The sequence below is a fragment of the Malania oleifera genome, chromosome 9 (genome assembly GCF_029873635.1).
Source record: "Malania oleifera isolate guangnan ecotype guangnan chromosome 9, ASM2987363v1, whole genome shotgun sequence".
Taxonomy (NCBI): Eukaryota; Viridiplantae; Streptophyta; class Magnoliopsida; order Santalales; family Ximeniaceae; genus Malania; species Malania oleifera.
The window spans coordinates 56255077-56275572 of record NC_080425.1 but is presented as its reverse complement, the minus strand read 5'-3'; the positions used below and the strand labels follow the sequence as shown (position 1 = coordinate 56275572).

The window sequence follows — 20496 nt, the reverse complement described above, 5'->3', positions numbered from 1 at the left end:
AGTTCTGCTCCTACTCGACGACACTAGAATGGAATTAAACACATTTTACGTTATTTGAGTTTGATTCCAAATCTCAACTAGTAGGATATGCAGATGCTAGATTTCTATTCGAACCTCACAATGCTAACTAGGCATGTATTTCTTTATAAAAAAACTACTATATCTTGGAAATCAGTGAAATAGACGATTAGAGCAACATCTTCCAATCATTCTGAAATACTAACTATCCATGAAACTAGTAGAGAATGTGTGTGGCTCAGATCAATGATTTCTCATATCCAAAATAATTGTAGTCTTCAATCAATCAAAGATATTTCAACAGTTTTATATGAAGACAACACCACATGTATAGCTCAATTGAGAAGATGATACATAAAAGATAACAATGAAGCATATCTCTCATGAATTCTTCTATACACATGACCTCCAGAAGAATGGTGATATAGATGTTCAGCAAATCCAATCAAGCGATAATTTATCCGATTTGTTAACCAAAGTTTTGCCAACTATTACATTCAGGAAATTGGTTCATTTCATTGGAATGAAACATCTTAAAGATCTTAACAAAAGGAGTCAATATATGAGTGACAATCAAGGGAGAGTATTATGAATAATGACAGCTTGAGTGGAGGTTGCCAACTACCAATGTTGGCTGCCACATGTAAGAAAAGTAAAAAAGAAAATGTCAACTGCCCATGCAAGATGCCACATGTAAGAAAAGTAAAAAAAAAAAAAAAAATAGTTACTAGCTCCACTATATAAGAACTAAGATTGCAAGAGAATTGTAAGTAGAAGAAAAGTGGAGCAAGTACAAATTGAAAGAAAAGAACGGAGAGGAATAGAAAGAATACGAGAGAAAAGAAAGCTTGAGAGATATATATTTTACAAGGTCAATCATATATTATTTTGTAATTCCCCCTAAATAATGAAATTCTAATCCCATCTGCCCGTAAAATAGATATATCTGAACCACGTAAAAAATTCGGTCTTGTCTCAATTTATTTTCTATTTATCTCTATTTATTTTTTTTATCAATTTCTGCATCATTTATAACAAGCTTTTATTTCTTGTTTTTTTTTCCAACCAAGGATGTAAGATCAAACCAACCACTTGGTCCACTTTGGATTGTTGGATGTCTCATTTCATATTGTTAACACGATCAAAAAATGATTACATTTGCATGTCATAGCAAAAGCCACCAATATAGATCTTCACGACCATCCTTTTCCAATCACATTTCCCCCAAATCAAAAACAAAAACATAGAGAAAAGGGAATTGCTTTACAGATATCTAACGGGCACAAAACCAAAAAATACACAACCAAGCCTTGACCCTTCGAACCCTCAAATGGGATTCTGCAGAACATCTAATATCAAGGGAAATATAGCCACAGCATCCACTAAATCTCGAGCTCCATACTCTAGCTTTCCAAACAGAGTCGATCAGATTTCCCCCCACCCCCACCCCCCCAAACACCTTAAAAATAAAAAAACAAATAAAAACCAGAGTACCCTTGATTTAACAGCCATTAGTCAGCACAATAGGGCATCCAGCAGAAGAAAAGTCCTACCAGAAAGAAAATACACGTAAAATCAAAGGGTGGACAATATTAGCCAGAAGTCTCCTCTGTAATAACTAAACCAGAGTTTCAGAATTGAGAGATGAAAGAGTTGGTATTTAACATAAATTTAACTGAATTAAAACACTCAAAAATAAATAAATAAAATAAAAAACATACTACAGGGCCAGGAAGGGGAAATGCAAAGAGTTCCAATTAGCAGATCAAACCTAAGAAGAGCACGAGGTGTGTAGCCAGACCCTTACTCAGCTGCCCCTTCCTTTGCTTGCATGTCAAGTACTGGCAAGTTGAAATGATCGACAGTGGCTCCATAACCGGTGGCAGGAGCAGCAGATTCAGGGGCCACTGGAATAGCATGCTCAGCTCCTCCACCATTATCCACAGGAGGATTGAATCCTGTAATCTGAGGCTCTGAAATACCATTTACTGGGTTTGTCTTTACGATCACAGCTTGCTTGGCTTCTGCATCTGCTGCCACTGGCTGCCACTGAGCTTCAGGTACCATTGTAGTAGCAGTCTGGCTACCATATACATAAGTTTCCAAACCTTGAGGCATGGGATTTTGTTGAAATTGGGCATTTTGTTGAAATCGAGCATCTGAACCTGCAGCTGGTGGCAGCGCTGCTTGGTGAGCTTGTGGAGGCATATAAGCCCCTGGCGGGGGGAATGATGCTTGAGGACCATATAACGCCTGTGGAGGACCCTGGGGAAGAAAAAGAGCTTGTGCAATTGGGTTAGGCGGGTAAAGGGCCTTAAGCCCCATTGGACCATACATTGCTTGATGACCTTCAAAACGTTTAAGCTTAGAAATGTGCTTTTTACCAGCAAGATGGCGGTCAAAGATCTCCTGTGTGTCACACTTGACATTGCACAAGTCACAGATTAGGGGAATAACCACTTTAGGTTTCGGAGGTTCCATTGGTCGCCTGGGTGCATCAAAAGTTCTCATACGCTTCCCTCCCCGACCACCTCTCATCTTGCGCTTCATGCCACGACGCCAGCTATCAGACTGATCCACCCAAGGTTTCTTCACTTGTGAATCGGAGAGCTGCTCCTGAGGGATTTCAGCTTGTTCCGCTGTATCATTTTGCTGCTCAGTTTCTGTCTGAACTTCTTTTGAATCAGCTTCGGCAGGCAAACCTTCTGGAAGGGTTTGATTGGTCTCTTCACTTTCCTGGTTATTGTCAGGCTGCAAAGTGACTTCTGGCTTGGAGTCAGCTAGAGGATTTTGCTCAGTCTGAGCTTCAGCTATTGGTTTGTTAGCATTTTTTGACTCTTCTAACCTCTGCAGGTTCTTTTTATGCCGCTTTCCATTCTTGTGCTGCTCAAGAATTTCCATACTCGTGCAATCAACCCTACACAGTTCACACCACACAGCCTGTGGAGGTCGCTTGTTTGAAGCTGCCTTCCCTGATGCTAGTTCAGATACTGCCTCTTGAGGTGTCTCCTCGCCTACAGCTGGTGCGGATTCATCCTCCTCTTCAGTCGATCCTCCATCTTCAGCGGTAGGTGGGCCCAGTTGAGAAGATGTTGATGCACCATGTGATGGGAAGCGCTTTGAACCACCCCGACCATGACCCCTTCCTCTCCCTCTCCCACGAAAAGGTGGACCCGAGCCACCTGATCTGGGATTTGGAGGGCCAAAGTTTCCACGACCACCACCCCTAAATGGTCCACCACCCCTTCTACCACCACCCCTGTATGAAGGCCGACCAACCTGAAAAACAGCTCTTCTAAGGTTTATGGCAATATTGCAGAGATCAATTAAAAGTGCAGATCTAGAAGAAAATAAAAAGGATTAAGAATAAATGCTCGCTAGTGACGTGGGCAACACATTAAATGCAGATGAAATGGACCATACTTTCAGTACAGCACCTCAAAAATGCTGCAGGGCATGCTTAAGCCTTTAAGGACCTTATGATCTACATTGTGAAAAGCAATTGGAACAATCCAGACCAGGATTAAGACCTAACACCTGGTTTAAAAATTGAACATAAGTATTTGAACATATAACTCTTCCTGTCCCAGTTCCACGATAAGCATCAATTCTACTCCTCAAAAAGGTTGAAGACATCCTACCATGGTTTGTAATTATGTCTCTTCCAGTAGGAGCATAGATGATTCACTAACTGGTATTAAAGCATCTTTTCAGCTACAAGGGAAACTTGCCTGAGATTAGGGCAACTTGAACCTAGGACCATGAGGGAGTACCAAGGCCTAAGTGAGAGCTGCCACCACTGGGCCAACCCATCTCATCACAACTCAGTGTTCCTGAAACACCTATCAGACGAGGAACCATAGATTCTAGGTCTAACTTCAATGCATTTATAAAAGGAGGCCTCAGAGAGTTTGGACATGATGCAACACAAATTTATTTCGAATACAACAAAATATGACATATATGCAATTGAAAATAAGGTGAAAATCACAATAATATCATCTCCATGAGCTGTTTTAAGTGTGCATCAAACAAATTTCAACTTCACGAACAGACTGCACAAATCAACATTAGCACAACGGGCAAGAAAGAAAATATGCCCAGAAATCAGAAATGGCCCACACAAGCATGTTTCTCCAAAATTGAAGTGGTTTCAAAGGGAATATCTCAAGCCCTCTGAGAGGGTGACAAAACTCTAGAATTAGTTTGATAAAACCACAGCAAAGTCTCTCAAGTTAAACTGCATCCAATATTTCCATAATAAACAGCCTCATTTTACTAACCAAACAAGTTGCACTGACTAATTTCAAAAATAATGAGTAGGACTCGCATCATAAGACAACTGCATCAAAATTGTAGGGTGATGATTGATTTGAGGGATTCACCCCTACTAACAAAACCCCAACCCATCCAAAGTAGATTTTTTTTTCCTTCTTTCCTTAACCAAGGGTCTTAGAAGCTAAAACTAGTCACCCCTTGCACTTGCACATTAACTAAAAAGCAACAAAAGTTAAAATTGAGCTTGGTAATTAGAAAAGGGGGCTTTAAAAACAGAGATGAAATCAGACGCCTTTTTTTTCAAGCAACATAAGAATAACAATTCATCAAAAAATCTAATCACTAAATTAAGCCCATGCATCGATAGAAAGACTGTTCAGCAGGGATTTCCAACACCACCACCACCACCACCCCCCCCCCCCACCCAAAAAAAAATAATAATAATCATAAGCATCCCCTTCTGACTGGGAACCACCACCAGGATATAGCGAAGCCAAACCGCCCCGCCCCACAACAGCAGCCAACCTACTAACCCAAAAAATAGTTCCAACTCCAAACCATAACCCCCACGCCTTGCCCTTTGTTTTCCCCACCATCTAGTACTATGCATAATTATCATGGTAACAGCAAGACAAACATGGGAGCATTTGGAGTCTTCTCTAAGCATTTTCAGAATTTGAAAACACTCTAGAACAATGGATATAAATATTTTCAGGTAGAGAATACATCCACGATCCATTTACCATAGGTTAATTTCACATGTAGTAGGAATCTCCAAGGATTCCCAAAGATGTTGAGAGAGAGAGAGAGAGGGAAAGTGGGTAAGGGAGGCAGATGGACATGGAATTATGCCAAGATAATTCGGTTCAAATCAGACTATAATCTCGTCATAACAATTTTGATTAACAGAACAGTCAGTAAGAAAGACAAAAAGCAAAATTACAAGGGCTAAACGTTCTTTGAAACCCTCTGAGCTAAAATTATCTAAAAATATGCCTAAAATGTATAACATAGTTACCAGAAAACATTAATATGCAACGAACTGTGAAGCGGTGCAAGTGTTCTGAAACATGGCACATTTTCCTTTCAGACAGCCAAGTCTAGCAATCCAAAGTTTTAGTTTAAAATAATATGGCATATTTTTCTTGTAAAAGTGGGGCAGTATCACATTATATTTGTTTTTTGAGCATTACTAATTTTCTTGCCCTCTTTTAATTTAGAAACACCTCACCGTCCTGTTAGGACGTCCCATGTTTCACCTATATGAGCACACCCCAATGTACTGCATTTAATAATGTGTGATGCACCACGATACTGTTCCCATACCTCAGACTTGAAAGTTTTGCATTCTAGAAAATCAATATATAAAGACTTCCTAGAAGGGAGCAATCAACATAAACATCATCAAGATCCCAATAATTAGAAATCAGTAATCACTCAAAACAAACAACTTGAGCTGTGATTTCCAAGAACACACCCTGATACATTTTCTAAGATGATATTTGCTCATTATTTGATATTCAAACATGCCATAACCAACTAAAAGTTTGATCTGCAATTTTCTTAAGAATTCAGGGGCATACTACACCGTATGAAGGGGCTACCCAATTATACAAAGTCCATTTACCCCCAAAAAATATATTCAATTTAACAGGAAATTATTTCCTTGACTCTTCTGTTGTAATCTTTGGCTATATGATCACTATTTCACTTCGATCAAAATAATGACAAACAAAAGAATAGAAAAACCAACCATTTCTCCATATCTTCACTGCATCCATCTTGCTCCAAAAGGTTATGCAGCATGAAGAGATAATGTCTTGCACTCCACAAGTACTCTCAAATAAAACCCTGAACAAATAGTCACCTAAGTCCAAAAGATAACAAAAAAACTTGTTCAAGTCAGACCCCTCACAGATGGTCTCCATAATTTCCATAAATTGAGAACACATCGTGATACATTTTCTAAGATACTGTTTGATCGTTACTTGATTCTCAAACATGCCATAATGTATAAATATTTCTCTGCAATTTCCTTAAGAATTGCAGGGCATGCTACAACATACGTTTGCCCTGGTATAAAGGAAGGCTACCCAATTATAAGTGTCCATTTACCCCAAAAATATTCAATTTAACAGGAAAAAATTTAAACACTACTCCGCATCTCTGTTGTTGTAAACCATGGCTTTATGATTACTACTTCATTACTACCAAAATAATGATAAACAGAAGCATAGAAGAACCAACCATTTTTCTCCATATCTCCTTCTGCATCCATCTCGCTCCAAAAGATTATGCAGCATAAAGGGACAAGATCTTGCACTCCACAAGTACTCTCAAACAAAACCCTGAACAAATAGTCACCCAAGTCCAAAAGACAACCAAAAAAACCTTGTTCAGATCATACCCCTTAGAGATGGTCTCCATAAATCCATAAAAGAGATCAAGAGCAAAGTGAATGTGCTCAGCAACAAGGGGAATTGTTCTGTAAGAGTGAAAAGATGAAGCAACTGAAATCAAATTTTAGAAAACTGGACAACGATCTCATCTGCGATGCGCATATGTTTGAGTAAATGAGCCCACAGTTCAGCAAATGACATGGAATTACAACAAAGGAATGGCATGAGCTGCACCCAAATCAAATGATGAGCATTGAACCCAGTACTGTGAGTTAATACTAAGATCAACCCACTAAAATGTTTGGGAAAAGAAGCATCAATTGATTTGAATAAGCCCATTAAGGGTAGATGGTACACCAAGGGGCTCATGAGAGCTTCCAGTATAGGATAAAACTGTCAGATGATAATAAAATTTTCAAGACACCTAAATGGTACATATCCTATGGCTACATTCCCAGGTGATGATATCAGAATATATGTGCCGATTATAATCTTGAATGAATCACAAGGATTACTTAACCAAGCATAAAATCCAATGCAATTTGTGTCTAGAGCACATATAGTCAATTTAGGTCCAAACATATTGCCAAGAGCCCCTAAAAGCGCTACAGAAAGTTCACCATAATGAAACAGAAACCATCTTCTTAATAGTGGTCAAAGAATCTCAACAACAATAGCAGCAGCAAACACCTTAAAATTTTAAATTTCCTCATAAGACAAAAACTCTAAAAGCACAGCTACAATTAAACAGTAAACAAACATCTTTAATAAAAAAGAAAAAGGCAACTATAAAGAGTTAGCTCTAAAAAGGAACAAGATGTTTTTTGATATTTACAAAATTGCCACTCATTCCTTGGTTCTGTCCTTTCACACCACCAAGAGAAAGGAACTAGTACATCAAGAAATATGTCAGCATCAACATCAGTTGACCAGCAGGCAGATATTCATGGAGCAATTTCCTTTACATCTCTATCTCCATTGGTATACACCAATGATATAGTATTTCCTTGAAACCAGGCAAGGCAAATAAAAAAAATACTGGGTTCAAATCTCACTTAAGATGTGAGCACTACATGCTTGAATAACAGTAAGTTGAATACACAAAGCAGCAAAAGAAGTCCTTCTCAAAAAGAGAAAAAGATAGAAAAAAAGAATGAAAGAAAATCCAATAAGAAAAGTGCAATTACAAATGCTGACTCTCAAATTGAAAATTATAACACAAAACAAACATGAGTTTGAGTTCTTATATTTTCCTAGAGAAATCACAAATTTTAATTGTAGTTTACGTGAACCTTTTGTACAGATTTATTTTCCATGCACCAAGATGTCATTTTAGTAATTTCTCAATGCGGTTGATTTCTAGAACATTTCCCTGTGCAAGGCTACAGGACAATTAGCTTAGCGCTTTTTTTAAGCCAACATTTCTATTCAAATTTCCAACATTGATATCCTCAAAAACGGTGTCAACATATATAAGTCAAGGCTTTAAATATTGATTACTGAATCATTTCCAAAGTACCTACATAATAACCCTTCTATTGAATTGTCAATGAGGTTTGCAAAAACATTGCTTTAAATTATTCAATATTTTGGACAGCTGCAATAAAAATTTCTCACAATCAAATATAAGCAGCAGCAGAAATTTATTCCAAACCAGCTTATGGGAGGATAATAGGCAAGTATTAACACATATCATTGTAAATTGTCCAATCCAAGACAACTGCTAACAGCTCAAGGCAAAACCAGTTTTTTTTTTCCAAATTATATGAAATTAAATTATGACGTAAATAGGCTAAGTGGATTGACTTGCCTGATACGTAACCTAGTCCAGGAGGAAACATTCAGACAATATTAACCCTTGAGTTATAAATACTAGCATGAACAATGTTTGCACCAAAAACAATGATTTCTGCAGAAAAATATCCATATTAAGACTTCTTGCCCATAACAAACATCACATACAACAGTAAACACTTCATGTCTGACAAACTATCAGAGTACACAATTGACAGTATCCATTCCATAGTCCTCCGAGTTCTAGTATTGTCATCATATATTTTCCCCATTATCATATTTTTTAATTATCAAGTTAGCATGCATTCAAGCATGAGTCTATACTAACCCACAAATTGCAACCAACAAAACTATCTAAATCAAAAAAGGGTTCCCATGGTATGGTCAGACCTTAGCAACGATTTCAAAAAAAAATATATAGCCCAACAATCACTAGAAATTTTCAGGTACTAGTAAATTGTCGTCATGAAAAAAATTCCCCAGTCCTTAATCTCATACAGCAAAAATGCACTCAATACCCAAAAAACCTGAGATATGCATCTACTAGAAACCTTTTGTAATAACAAAATTGCCGAATTGAAAAGGCAGGAAACACAGAGATAGAACTGTTGTTCACATTTCTCACTAAATTGAACACAGTGGCATTCTAAGATATACAAGCAATCTCCAGAAAACGTAACCATGCAACTAGAAGATGCAAGCAAACTCTCCTGAAATAAATTAGGAACAACAAAAACAGGTTAGAAAAAAAGAGGAGAAAATTAATATCTACAAGAAATAATATCACATATGTTATGCAGCATATGAGTAATCTTATAAATATAAGCATGTATATATGTAGATTATAGCATAAGAGAATCCAAAGCACGCTGTTTATCTCACGAAATATCATAAAATTATCACATCATATTATTTTCATGCACATGAAATAGAAAAATTTTACACCAACAAACAAAGACAGTTATTAAACTAAAATAGAACAAGTCTTAATTTTTCTTCCCAATTCACACGATAACAAAGCACAGCAGCACCATTCATTCAAGACCAATATTTGTGGATGTAAACCACTTGACAATGGAATAATAAAAAAATTATGCTAGGATATACAGACTGAAGGTATCAAGAACCAGAAGGACCTATTTTTAAACTATATGCATGCCTGCCATGCAAATCCATCACATGGAAGAAGAGACAAGAAACGTAATACTCTTTCCTTCTTTAGAAGAATATTGTTGATTTTTGACACCTTCATTGTGTATATCCAGAGCATGATTTAGTCACTCTCATTCATCCGATTGCACATCCACTAGTGTTCACAAATAGAGATTATAAGTATAAAAAGGCCGTACCCAGTGCACAAGGCTCCCACTTTGAGTGGGGTCTGGGAGAGGTGGATGTCGGCAAGCCTTACCCCCATTTTTGGAAAGGCCACTCCCAAGTCTCGAACCCGAGACCACTCGTACCGAGGCGGAGGCACTTGCCATCCAAAATAAAGTTGGAAGTCGGACTTCAGCAGTCAGAGACTGTTGTTGAAAGGAAAAATCTAGACATGAACTAGACTTGCTCTTATTATTAGTAGTTGTTCTCTGTTCTTGAGTATAAATGTCTAGATAGCATAGTGATTGTGCAGCAATTATATGGTTCTTCCCAACCACAATGTGGCTTGAAGTTGCTAGTATATGTTATACAAGTGGTTATATGTTACTCCTCAGCATCTTAAATATTTTCAAGGGCTGGTTTGGCTCCATAATGGATGATGAAAGACAGCCGATAAAAAGTCGCAGATGTGGCTAATGAAAGGTGGTTATGAGACTGTTTGGTACTTCAACTGAAGAGTAGGTAGTATTAAGTCAAAAAAAAAAAGTCAAACATTTAGTAAATAAAACCACAAAAGTGTTGAAGTTTTCACAATTGACCGAGATGAAGTGTTTGCAGAAAAAGCTCCCGTTGGCTTGTAAAAGAATCTTCTGAGCTTTTAAAAAACACCTGAAAAAAAAAAAGAAAAAAAAAGAGGACAAATTTTCCTTTCTGGAAGCTGCTAAAATGTTAAACTCAAACAGCACATACACATAGCTTCTTAAAGGATGAAGCAACCCCACAAAAATAGGGCCAAAGTTGCCCCAATTAAAGTGTCAAGAATCAAATAGAACCTTACATGCAGATTCTCTAAGTTCATTCCTTGTGAGGGTCATAGATGTGGATATTTCTAAGGTTTCAACTGCATTAAAAATAGCATGCTTCTTTTAATCTCCAATTTTTTTATGATGGCTTTTTTTCAAGCATCCACCATGGAGCAAACTCTCAGCACCTTGAGCATATTTTTTTATCTTTGAAATAGTGTCAGACTGACAACTATAAACATTGAGGAGATTAAAATCTAATCCTTCACAATCTTCCAGGCATCAAAACAGCCAATGGCCTTTGGCCTACCTTAATCTCTTTCTTAAAAAGCAAACTGTTGGCTGTGAAGTTCTGAGAAGCTCCCTGCTTCCTGTTAAAGGAACTGCATTGCTGCCGGGCATAGGACCATGCTTATCAGGTTGTCCCTATCCAACATTCCTACATAAGAAGCGTACAATATTAGTAATAAGTAGTATGTTCTTTTTCTTTTTTTTTTTCTTTTTTTCTTTTTTTTTAGGTTGGGGATGGCCTGTGTGATTTCAAAATGATCAAAGGTTTAGGAGGAGTTTCCTTTCAATGAGATCGAATGGGATTGGGCTGCCCCAACCCAGTCTCACCTCATTACCATCCCTGAAAATGAAGGACCAAGTATGATTTCCTAAATCATCCAATGCCTCTTTTCTTTTTCTAATGAGCAATCACGATATAATGGCAAAGGATGTGCCAGTTGTACACAAGAGTAAGCATCCTCCTAGGTAGTTTCTGGGATAAAAATGAAGCAAAAACAAGAAATTTATAGGGAAAAACAAGAAAAAACCCTATGAGAACCAGTAGTTTGATATACTCTCAAAAAAATCAATACATCAGCCTTTGGCTTTTGGCTCCAGTCAAGAACTCCTGACAGTTACATCTCAAAAACTCCAAGAAATAATGTCACATCAAAAGGCAAACAAGCAATGATCAACTAGATTGTTTATAAAAAAATAAGAAAAAAATTGCTTATCGGCTTCACAAATAATGCATTAGCTAGGGAGACTCCAATTCCTTGTAACTGAATTACACATGTTAATTACCCATAATCAGTGACATTAAGAAACAATTAAACCACGTCTCATTAGAAAAAGCATATATTAACAGTTTTGAGGCAAGCAATAAAAGGATCAGGGAAAAGCAAGTTAAAGGGCAGTACTTCATTTGCAGCATTGCTGATTGATGTTTCAGCAGCAGATCTTTGAGGCAGACTAGAAACTTTGTTGTTTTTTAGTCTAGTTGTTCAATTATATGCTTGGAAGTTGAGTCATATGTTGGTTATAGTTGTTCAATTATATGCTTGGAAGTTGAGCGACATGTTAGTTTTAGAAATTCCTTGTTTCCCAAGAAAGTAGTCCAAGCATGATGGTAAGCAAGGAGCCTATTAAAGGGTTAGTTTTTTAATTTTTAATGAGTTCAATGAGGGAAAATTTTGCTTCATAGTGCTTTCCCTTGACAACATGGATTTCACGGTTGCTGTGAGTGGATTTCTTCTTCTTCTTCTCTCAGTACAGTTCATGCACACTGTTTGCAGCATCCTAACTTCTTTTCCTTCTCTTCACAACCATAATCACTATTCCCACTTCTACTCTATTAAAAGCCCTCCCTAGCTACCTAAAATCCGAATCTTTCTATTGCTAGAATTTCCAGCTACCAATTCCATTTATTCCAACCCTTTGTGATTAAAGCCATGTAAAATATATCCCTAGTAGACTTCTAAAAGCTGGTACCGCCTTATACCATATTTAGATAAGTAGAAACCTCAAAATCCCTTATTTTCCCTAACCCAAGCACTGCTAAACCCATAGGCAGATCTCTCCCTACTCTATCTTATGTCAGTTGGTATGAGAATTGTGGTTGAAACCGTGTCTACAAGAAGCAGTAGGCCTGCAAGGACTACAAAAATGTTCATGGATATATTAATATAGTATGGAAAATACTGCACCCTCAAAGACTAGTGAAGATTGGTTGCAGACTGTCATATATCATAGTCACATGCATTGTGCAAAACAAGCACGTAACATCATTATTGACAATGGCACTCTAATGTTGTTTCGAAAGTCATGCATTGTGCAAAGCAAGTATGTGGCATCATTATTGACAATGGCATTCTAATGTTGTTTAGAAAGAGTTTGTTGAAAAGCTACAGCTTAAAAACGAAAAAGCATCCCCCATATCAAGTTTCCTGAAATGATGCCATCATTTATCATTATCGTCTGCCATCAATGCCATGTTGCTTTTATAGATTGCACACTAGTGGGATGAGATGTGCTGTGAGGTCAGTCCTACGAAGATAACATATTTGACTAGGAAGACCTTGGCTGTACGACAACAGGAGAAGGAAGAGCACATGCTGCTCCGGAGTGTAATGGCAGATTTGTCACCCACAGTCCTCTAAATATTGCGGCTGGGCACACTCAACATGCTGAAATCAAAGCCAAGTGACTGTTTAGTTGTGAAAAATAATTTTCATTTTCCATTTTAGTTTTCCAAAAAGTTGCAAAAAAAATAATAATAATAATAATTTTTCATTTTTACAATGTTTGAATAAAATAAATGAACAAAAACAGTTTTGGCACAATTTGCTTATGGAAATAGCTTTGTTTTTACTTTCTAATTTTCCAAATAATTACAAAAAAGCCACCTTGTTTTCCAATTTTCCAAATTTATGTAGAAAAGTTGGAAAACAACTTTTTATTATTTTTCTAGATTTTTTTTTTATAAACAAAGAATTGTATTAAAAGAGAGAAGAAAATGCACATCAAAAAATTAGACAGAAACAGGAAAAGAAAAAAGAAAAGACATGGAGAATAAGAAACCCTCCCTTTACATCAATGTAAACTAGTTACAAAAATGCAATTTAAACAGAGGACCAAACTCAATATAACAAGGCCAACCAATCCTAGCGCAAGACTTGCATAGAAACATGATGAAAAAAAACCATTTGCTTACGCCCACAGCAACGCAAGATGTACCACTCGACTTCAAGGCAAATTGTTAGTAGTAGTCACACTTTTGAATATTCTAGTTTTCCTTTCCAAACACACCAAATAATAGCCATAATGATGCAATGCCATTGAGCTTTCCTGTCCTACCCTTTGCCAAAACCCCCAAAAAGTAATGGTATAAAAGACCATCAAAGTGTATGGACAGACCCAATTTTCACCAAATATACCAAATAACTTATTCCAAATAGCCAATGTGAAAGGGCAATGAAGAAAGAAATGCACACAAGTCTCTTCACTTGTCATGCAAAGGGCACAAATGTTGGGGTACAGGGCTTATTGGGTCTTCTCTTCTGAAGCAAATCATTGGTATTAATTTTTTCAAGTATTGCAGTCCAAAATGAAAGCTTTTATTTTTTAGGGAGCTTTAGCTTTCCAAATCAAAGGATACAAAGCAAAAGGATCAGCAGCAAAATAACAAGTCCAGTGGGTAAAAAAGATTTACAAGAGAACTCCCCAAATCTCCAAACCCTATTATCACTCCCCAAATGAACATGAAAAGAATCGAGCAACCTGATCAAGAGGACCATCTCATTACTCTCTTTCTCATTTCGATTTCTCCCAAAATGGAAGTTCCAAGAATTCCCATCTTGCAAAAGAAGAAAAGAATAAAAATTATTTTTCTAGATTTCTACTCTTACTTTGCATATGAGAGTATGAAATTTGGACCTTGGACTTTAAATTGTGTGGATTATGCAGAGTTTCTGCCAAACCCACACAAATTCAAAATTCAAGTCCAAAAATTCACAATTCCAGATATTACATCATATAATTTCTGGAAAATTGAAAAACAAGTTGTCTTTTTTTGTAATTATTTGGAATCTAGAAATACAAAATGGAAATCTAATTTGCACATTTAAACAAAAACTATTTATTTTCCTATCTTTTTTAATATGAATTTTGAAAAACTAAGAAGTAAGCTAAAATTTTTATAATTCTTTGCAAAGTTAAAAAATATAAAATATAAAATGTTTTCCACAACTAAATGGGCCCTAAGTTGCTTGTAAGAGTAAATAAAAGCAAGAGGCATCAGAAAAGGGAGCCACAAAGAGCTTGCCTTTTCATTCACTACAAGCTCACTATACCAGCCGGTAACCTCAGTAATCCCCTACTCTTTATTGATCTAAAATGGTGCAATTGAATTTTTAAACACTCTCATGTTCCTTTCTTTCCAACTACACCAAAAAATTGCAAAAGGGATGAGAGAAAATGCCTTTCTAGTCTCCTTTGTTGCATGAATCACTTTCCAAGCCCAAAGCTCCCCACAGAGTTGACGGTAGCCCACATTGTCCGATCAAGGTCAATGTCATATTCCAAAGGTTCCTGGTCTAGGGGGCAATGAAGGAGGATGTACTCAATTGATTCTGCATCGACCATGCATAGAAAACACCTGTCAGTGACAATCAACCCCCTTCTCTGCAAGTTGTCAAAGGTGTAGATATTTCCATGTGTTGCCTCCCAAGAAAAAAAAGCAACCTTAGTAAGGGCAATTGCCTTCCAAATTTGTCCATGGGGAGTTAATATGATTTAATTCCAAAGGAAAGAGTTTCCTATAGAAGGACCTGACAATAAAAAAAGTCCAATATGGATGATAGGGAATGTTTTGGTGCCAAAAGTTGTAAAAGGTTGCTATAGAAATCGATGAGCTGATGGAGTTCCCAACCTGCCATGCCTCTAAAAAAAGGAATATTCCATAAGACCCCCTGATCTGAAATTTGAGGGTGATGACTGATGAGGGCTTCTTTGTTGTAGGCCAAGTTGTAAATGGTAGGAAATAAGACACTAAGAGCCTCTTGGTCGCGCCACACCTCATACCAAAAGGAAATGTAGTCCCCATTCCCAACTTGAAATCTAATAAAAGGAAAAAAAGTCATTCCAGCCTTTCCTAATGAATTTCCACACCCATACACCGTATGGTCCTCTACCAGTAAAATTGAAATTACATAAATGAATTTGGACAGGTGTAGCATCAATGATCTCTAATCCTCTCAGTCATGACAACTATCAATAGAAGAGCGGGATTTTACACCGTGTTATTAATTTTATGTTGCAGCTGCATTAACATGTGAAGACAGCTTCACATCACATTCTTCTTGCCTTCAATGATGAAGACCAAGTGGTATCAATACCAAAGATCCAATCTCTAAACTTGAAGGCACAATCAAGACAAATGGTGTGCTACTACTTCAACATTTCAAATGTTGAAGATGAGCTTCTGCTGACCAGGAGGAAATGATGCAAGCAAAAAAACAACCAAAGGAAAAGCAAGTTAAAGATTGCATTTTCTTATTAGAATTATTTTTTGTTGTTTCTAGGGCATTAGAACTTATGGGTAGAGTTGTAATTAATGATGCAAGCAATAAAACAACCAAAGGAAAATCAAGTTAATGATTGCATTTTCTTTTAGATTCACGGGCATTAGAACTTATGGGCAGAGTTATAATTTTCTTTTTTAAAGTTAATTTCGTGGGTTATTTGTGGGATGGTTTTAAGATTCCTTTCATGATTCTGATGGTCCAATTATAATATCATACACTTGGAATTGGAAGACATAGGTTCATTTTAGAAGTTCCCAATTGAGTTCTAATATGATTGGTGAGGAGGAGAAATGAGTGGAAGAGAAGGGAGTGGAAGGAGGGGTTTAAATACCTTTGCTTGGGAATTTGATTTTTTAGAAGGGGAAGGAGATCAAAATCTCCTCTTCATTCTATTCCATTCCCTCTGAAACCTCCAAAATATAAAACCCTCAAACTCAAATGCAATGTGGGAGTAAATTTAATGATTGTTATTCATAAAGTAATTTTCAAGAGTACTTTTAGTGAGTCCAGTTGTCCAACTAATGCTTGAAAGTTAAGTGATAGCTTGGTTTTAGAAGTTAATATTGAGTTCTAGTGTGATAGTGAAGAAGAGAAGAAAGAGGAAGTGAAGGAAACGGAATAAGGGGTCTAAATACCTTTATTTGGGAGTTTCATTTTTTAGGAGGGGGAGGACGGTAAAAGTTTCTCTCCATTCCATTCCCTCTAAAACCCCCCAAATTGGGGGTTTGGTTTTCTAATTGAATGTGAGAATAAATTATTACCCTCCAGTCCCATCTATGTTCTAACAGAACATTTAAACATGGAGAGGTAACTACCACACCCTTCCCTCCCTTTCCCTTCCACTAAAAACCTTCCCATTCCATCCCCTTTAAACTCCCAAACAGAGGGTAAAAAGGTTGCAGCCTTTTAATTTTTAAAGAGATGAATCAATAAGAATTTTCCCGCAAAGTGTTTTCTCGTAGCCGGGACGATTTCATGGTTGCTGTCAGTGGATTTCTAATAAACCCTAGTTGGATTTCCTAGGTTCTATGCTGCTGCTTCTTATTCTCTCAGTTATTGAACACATGCACCATTCTTAGCATCATAAGTTCAACTCTTCCCTTTGCAACCCAGATCACTATTCTATTCCATCTTCTACTCCATTACGAGCCCTCCCTGACTAATTAAAATCTTTTTTCTTGCTGCCAGAATTTGCAGATACCTGTTCAACCATTGTCGTGAGTCGTGACAAATCCCCATTTAATTCCAACACCTAGAATTTTAAACACTGGTCCTACTTTCTACCATAATCACAAACTCTAAAATCCTTAATTTTCCCAATCACAGACACTCCTAAGCGTGCAGTCAGGTCTTTCCTTAATCTGTCCTGCGTCACAATTAACAGCACGGGGAATGAAAAAGTAAGTAGTGGGCGGAAAAACCAATTACAAAGCAGAAAGGTGCAAGTGCAAAGGATAGGGTCGGGGGAAGAAAATGAAATAAGCAACAAAACCCATTAAAGACCAAGTGTAACACCAAATCAAACTCAATTGATAGAAAAAATAAGACTACACAACCACCGAAGCTAATCCTAGCAACAAAAGTTACAAAACCATCAAAATCCTAAGAGCATGCCTCCAAAAAGCAGCTGATTCAATTAAAAACAACCTACCGGTGGGCGCATTGGACCAGGTCCATGCATCGGCCCAGGCATCGGAAATGGCCCAGCACCAGGCCCCATCATCGGCCCATAGCCCCCTGCCTTTGGTTGCCATTGCCGCCCCTGCAACCCGGCCATGGCTCGCTCAGCCGCGTCCATTGTTCCGGCAAACTGCGACAGCTGGGACAACGCGGCCACTGCCGCTGCTGCTGCAGGATTCAGCCCTGGGGGAATCTGCTGCTCCCCCGTACCCTGCGGATAATACGCATTCTGCTGATGCTGCACCTGAACCTGCCCATGTGGCACCCCCGCAGAGGCGCCGCTGTCCATGACCCCCGCAGCTGCCGGCGCTGCCACCTCGTGCGGCATAGGAACCCCGGGTGGCTGGACCGGGACCGATTCAGGCTGGGAAGGCTGCTGATGCGGCTGCTGCGGGTACGCATTGGCATAATCGTGCTGATAATAAGGGTACTGATGTTGTTGCTGTTGCTGTTGTTGTTGCTGCGACTGATTCTGCTGTGGCTGGTATTGATGATAGTATGAGTAATAGCTTGACTGATCGTAGGCTTGAACCTGAGACGGATCGTAGGTTTGAACCTGAGACGACACGTAATCTACCTGTTGCTGCTGCTGTTGTTGCTGCTGCTGAAGCTGCTGCTGTTGTTGTTGTTGTTGTTGTTGTTGAAGCTGATGTTCTTGGAACTGTTGATGGAGTTGATGAAGCTGTTGCTGCTGGGCTTCGGGAAGGGAGGAGAGATCCATAGTTGGAAGTATTGAGGGAAAAAAATTTGTTAGGGTTTTGCGTATTTCCCTCTTTGGGGAAATCGGATTCGGGAGGGAGAGGTTGGGGCGACTTTGGGATTTAGGTCATGGCCGCATGCGTTGGTCTGGATGATGCGAATCCGATCCAAGACAACGAACTGTGACCGCTAAGCGATAATATTTACTTAATTTGTAATCAAAGAATGAGTCTGGAATTTAATTTTAAAATTGAGATAAATACAAAATTTAACATAAAATTGTACTATTTAAGCTCAAAAAAATTTATTTTCCAAAACACAATGTTAAAAATAATTAATTATTAAATATAAAAATATGTATTTGTTTTTATTTTTTATCAAAAGGGGCAAATATATTGATCAAGAATATACTCACTGTACAAGGGGGGGAGAACCCCTATCATGAAAAAAAATACAAGGTAACCCGGGCATATCTAGGGGCCAAACTCGCCATTCAAAAGTAAACATTCAAAGTACAAGTTAATTCATACTCATAAGTTCTCTAGTTAACAAAATACAAGTTATATTTGTCAAAAATAATTCTAAAGACATGTCTTTGGATCACCTAACGAAGTTCTCAGGAGATATGTCAACCCCTTCAAACTTCTTCCTGTTTCTAAAATGTCACAAAAAGTACACAGTAATAGCAAGTCCAACTCTCCTTCTAATTGTGTAGTATCCAGTTCCTTTAACCTCTTTGTGGAGCTATTTAATAGCAGCTTTCAAAGAAGTCATAGCTCTATTTAGTCTCAGCCACTCTCTAGGGTGTTAAAATTGATTGAAACACAAATAGTGACTTATGACCTATCGTTTAAATCAAATTTCGATTTAATATAAGGTAACTCATTAATAAATGAGTAAATCTAAATTTAATATAAAATAACTCGTTAATAAACGGGTAAATCAGGACTAACCCACTTAATAAATGAATTAGGCGGGCTCAGGTCAGCCGGTTTAACTTATTATATATATATATAAACTAATAAAACCTAAGTCCCCAGTCCCCGATTCCCCGTCTGGATTCTGACTGGAGTGGCCTGCCGCCGGTGCCTATCTCCCTTGATCCCATTCACATCTGCTAACTCCCTGAATCTCCCATAGCCTCACGACCCTCACTTCCTCAGCTCACGGCTCTCTCACACAGCATCATAAGTCACATGCACTCGGCACTGCATAAGCCTCACTCTCGGCGCTGCGGTAGTCGGCACTGGCAGAACTCAGAAGCTTCACTCCCTGCTACGCAGCTATGGTGCTACCCAGACGTCGCCCAGCAGTACCCCCCAAGCGAAACCCGACAGGTGACGGAGATGCCTCACTTTCGGATCTGCATAAGCCTCAAATCTCCGCTCCCGATTCCCTTGCAGGTTGCGGCAGGACACACCTAGTCTTCTACTCTTCTTGTTTACATTTTATGTTTTTTTACTTAAATATTAATAAATAAAATGAAGAAGAATGAGTGTTGGTTTTTTTTTTTTTTTTTTTTAAATTATCATAAAATTTTAAAATAAATAAATTATATTTTTAAATAGGTGACCCATTTATTAAACGGATGGGTTTGGGTTTACCTAATAATCACTAGTTAATAAACTAGTCAATCCGAACCCGAACTTGTTTAACCCCGACCCATTTATGATCCGTCTGAACTCAGACCGTTAGTCCATTTTGTCACCCCTATGTGATGCACCCAAAATTGATGGGCATGCCTATAAGGGCAGATAGTTGTAAGACCAACATTGGACAGCATTTTATGTCTCGCCTAATGGCTTTCAGGTTATCCATTACCCTCAATACGGTTATAAGAACTACTATTGATGTCATTCATAACCACATTGAATCATCCATACCCCCTAAGCATAATGGGGAGTCACCACCCCCTAAGAATAATGGCATGCTTATAAATGTCAAGTTGAAGGGGAGTCTACCTTCATCACTATAAAAGGGGGATCTTAGGAGGAGGTAAGTGTTTCATTCTCACTCACTTTTCATTAACTATTGTAATCTGAACGTCTAATTCCCTAACTTAGGCATCGAAGTGATCCTTGAAGTACACCCCAGGTCCTCCAAATCATTATTGTTTGATTCCTTTCAAGTGGTCATGATTGAAGGACGATTTAA

General features: G+C 37.9%; 1 protein-coding gene across 2 annotated transcripts; it reads right to left on the bottom strand.

Annotated features, from left to right (window-relative positions):
• Positions 1–1610: 1610 nt before the first annotated feature.
• On the bottom strand, positions 1611–18552 carry LOC131164431 (RNA polymerase II degradation factor 1-like). 2 transcript variants are annotated; one of them, XM_058121610.1, is made up of 3 exons: positions 17615–18552; positions 2403–3297; positions 1611–2283 (listed from the first exon to the last, which is right to left on the bottom strand). In XM_058121610.1, the coding sequence occupies exons 1-3, from the start codon at positions 18362–18364 to the stop codon at positions 2102–2104; spliced, it is 1827 nt and encodes a 608-aa protein (XP_057977593.1). In that variant the 5' UTR covers positions 18365–18552; the 3' UTR covers positions 1611–2101. The 2 variants fall into 2 exon arrangements, with proteins under 2 accessions (XP_057977593.1, XP_057977591.1); XM_058121608.1 differs by having other exon boundaries at positions 1611–3297.
• Between the last annotated feature and the right edge of the window lie 1944 nt (positions 18553–20496).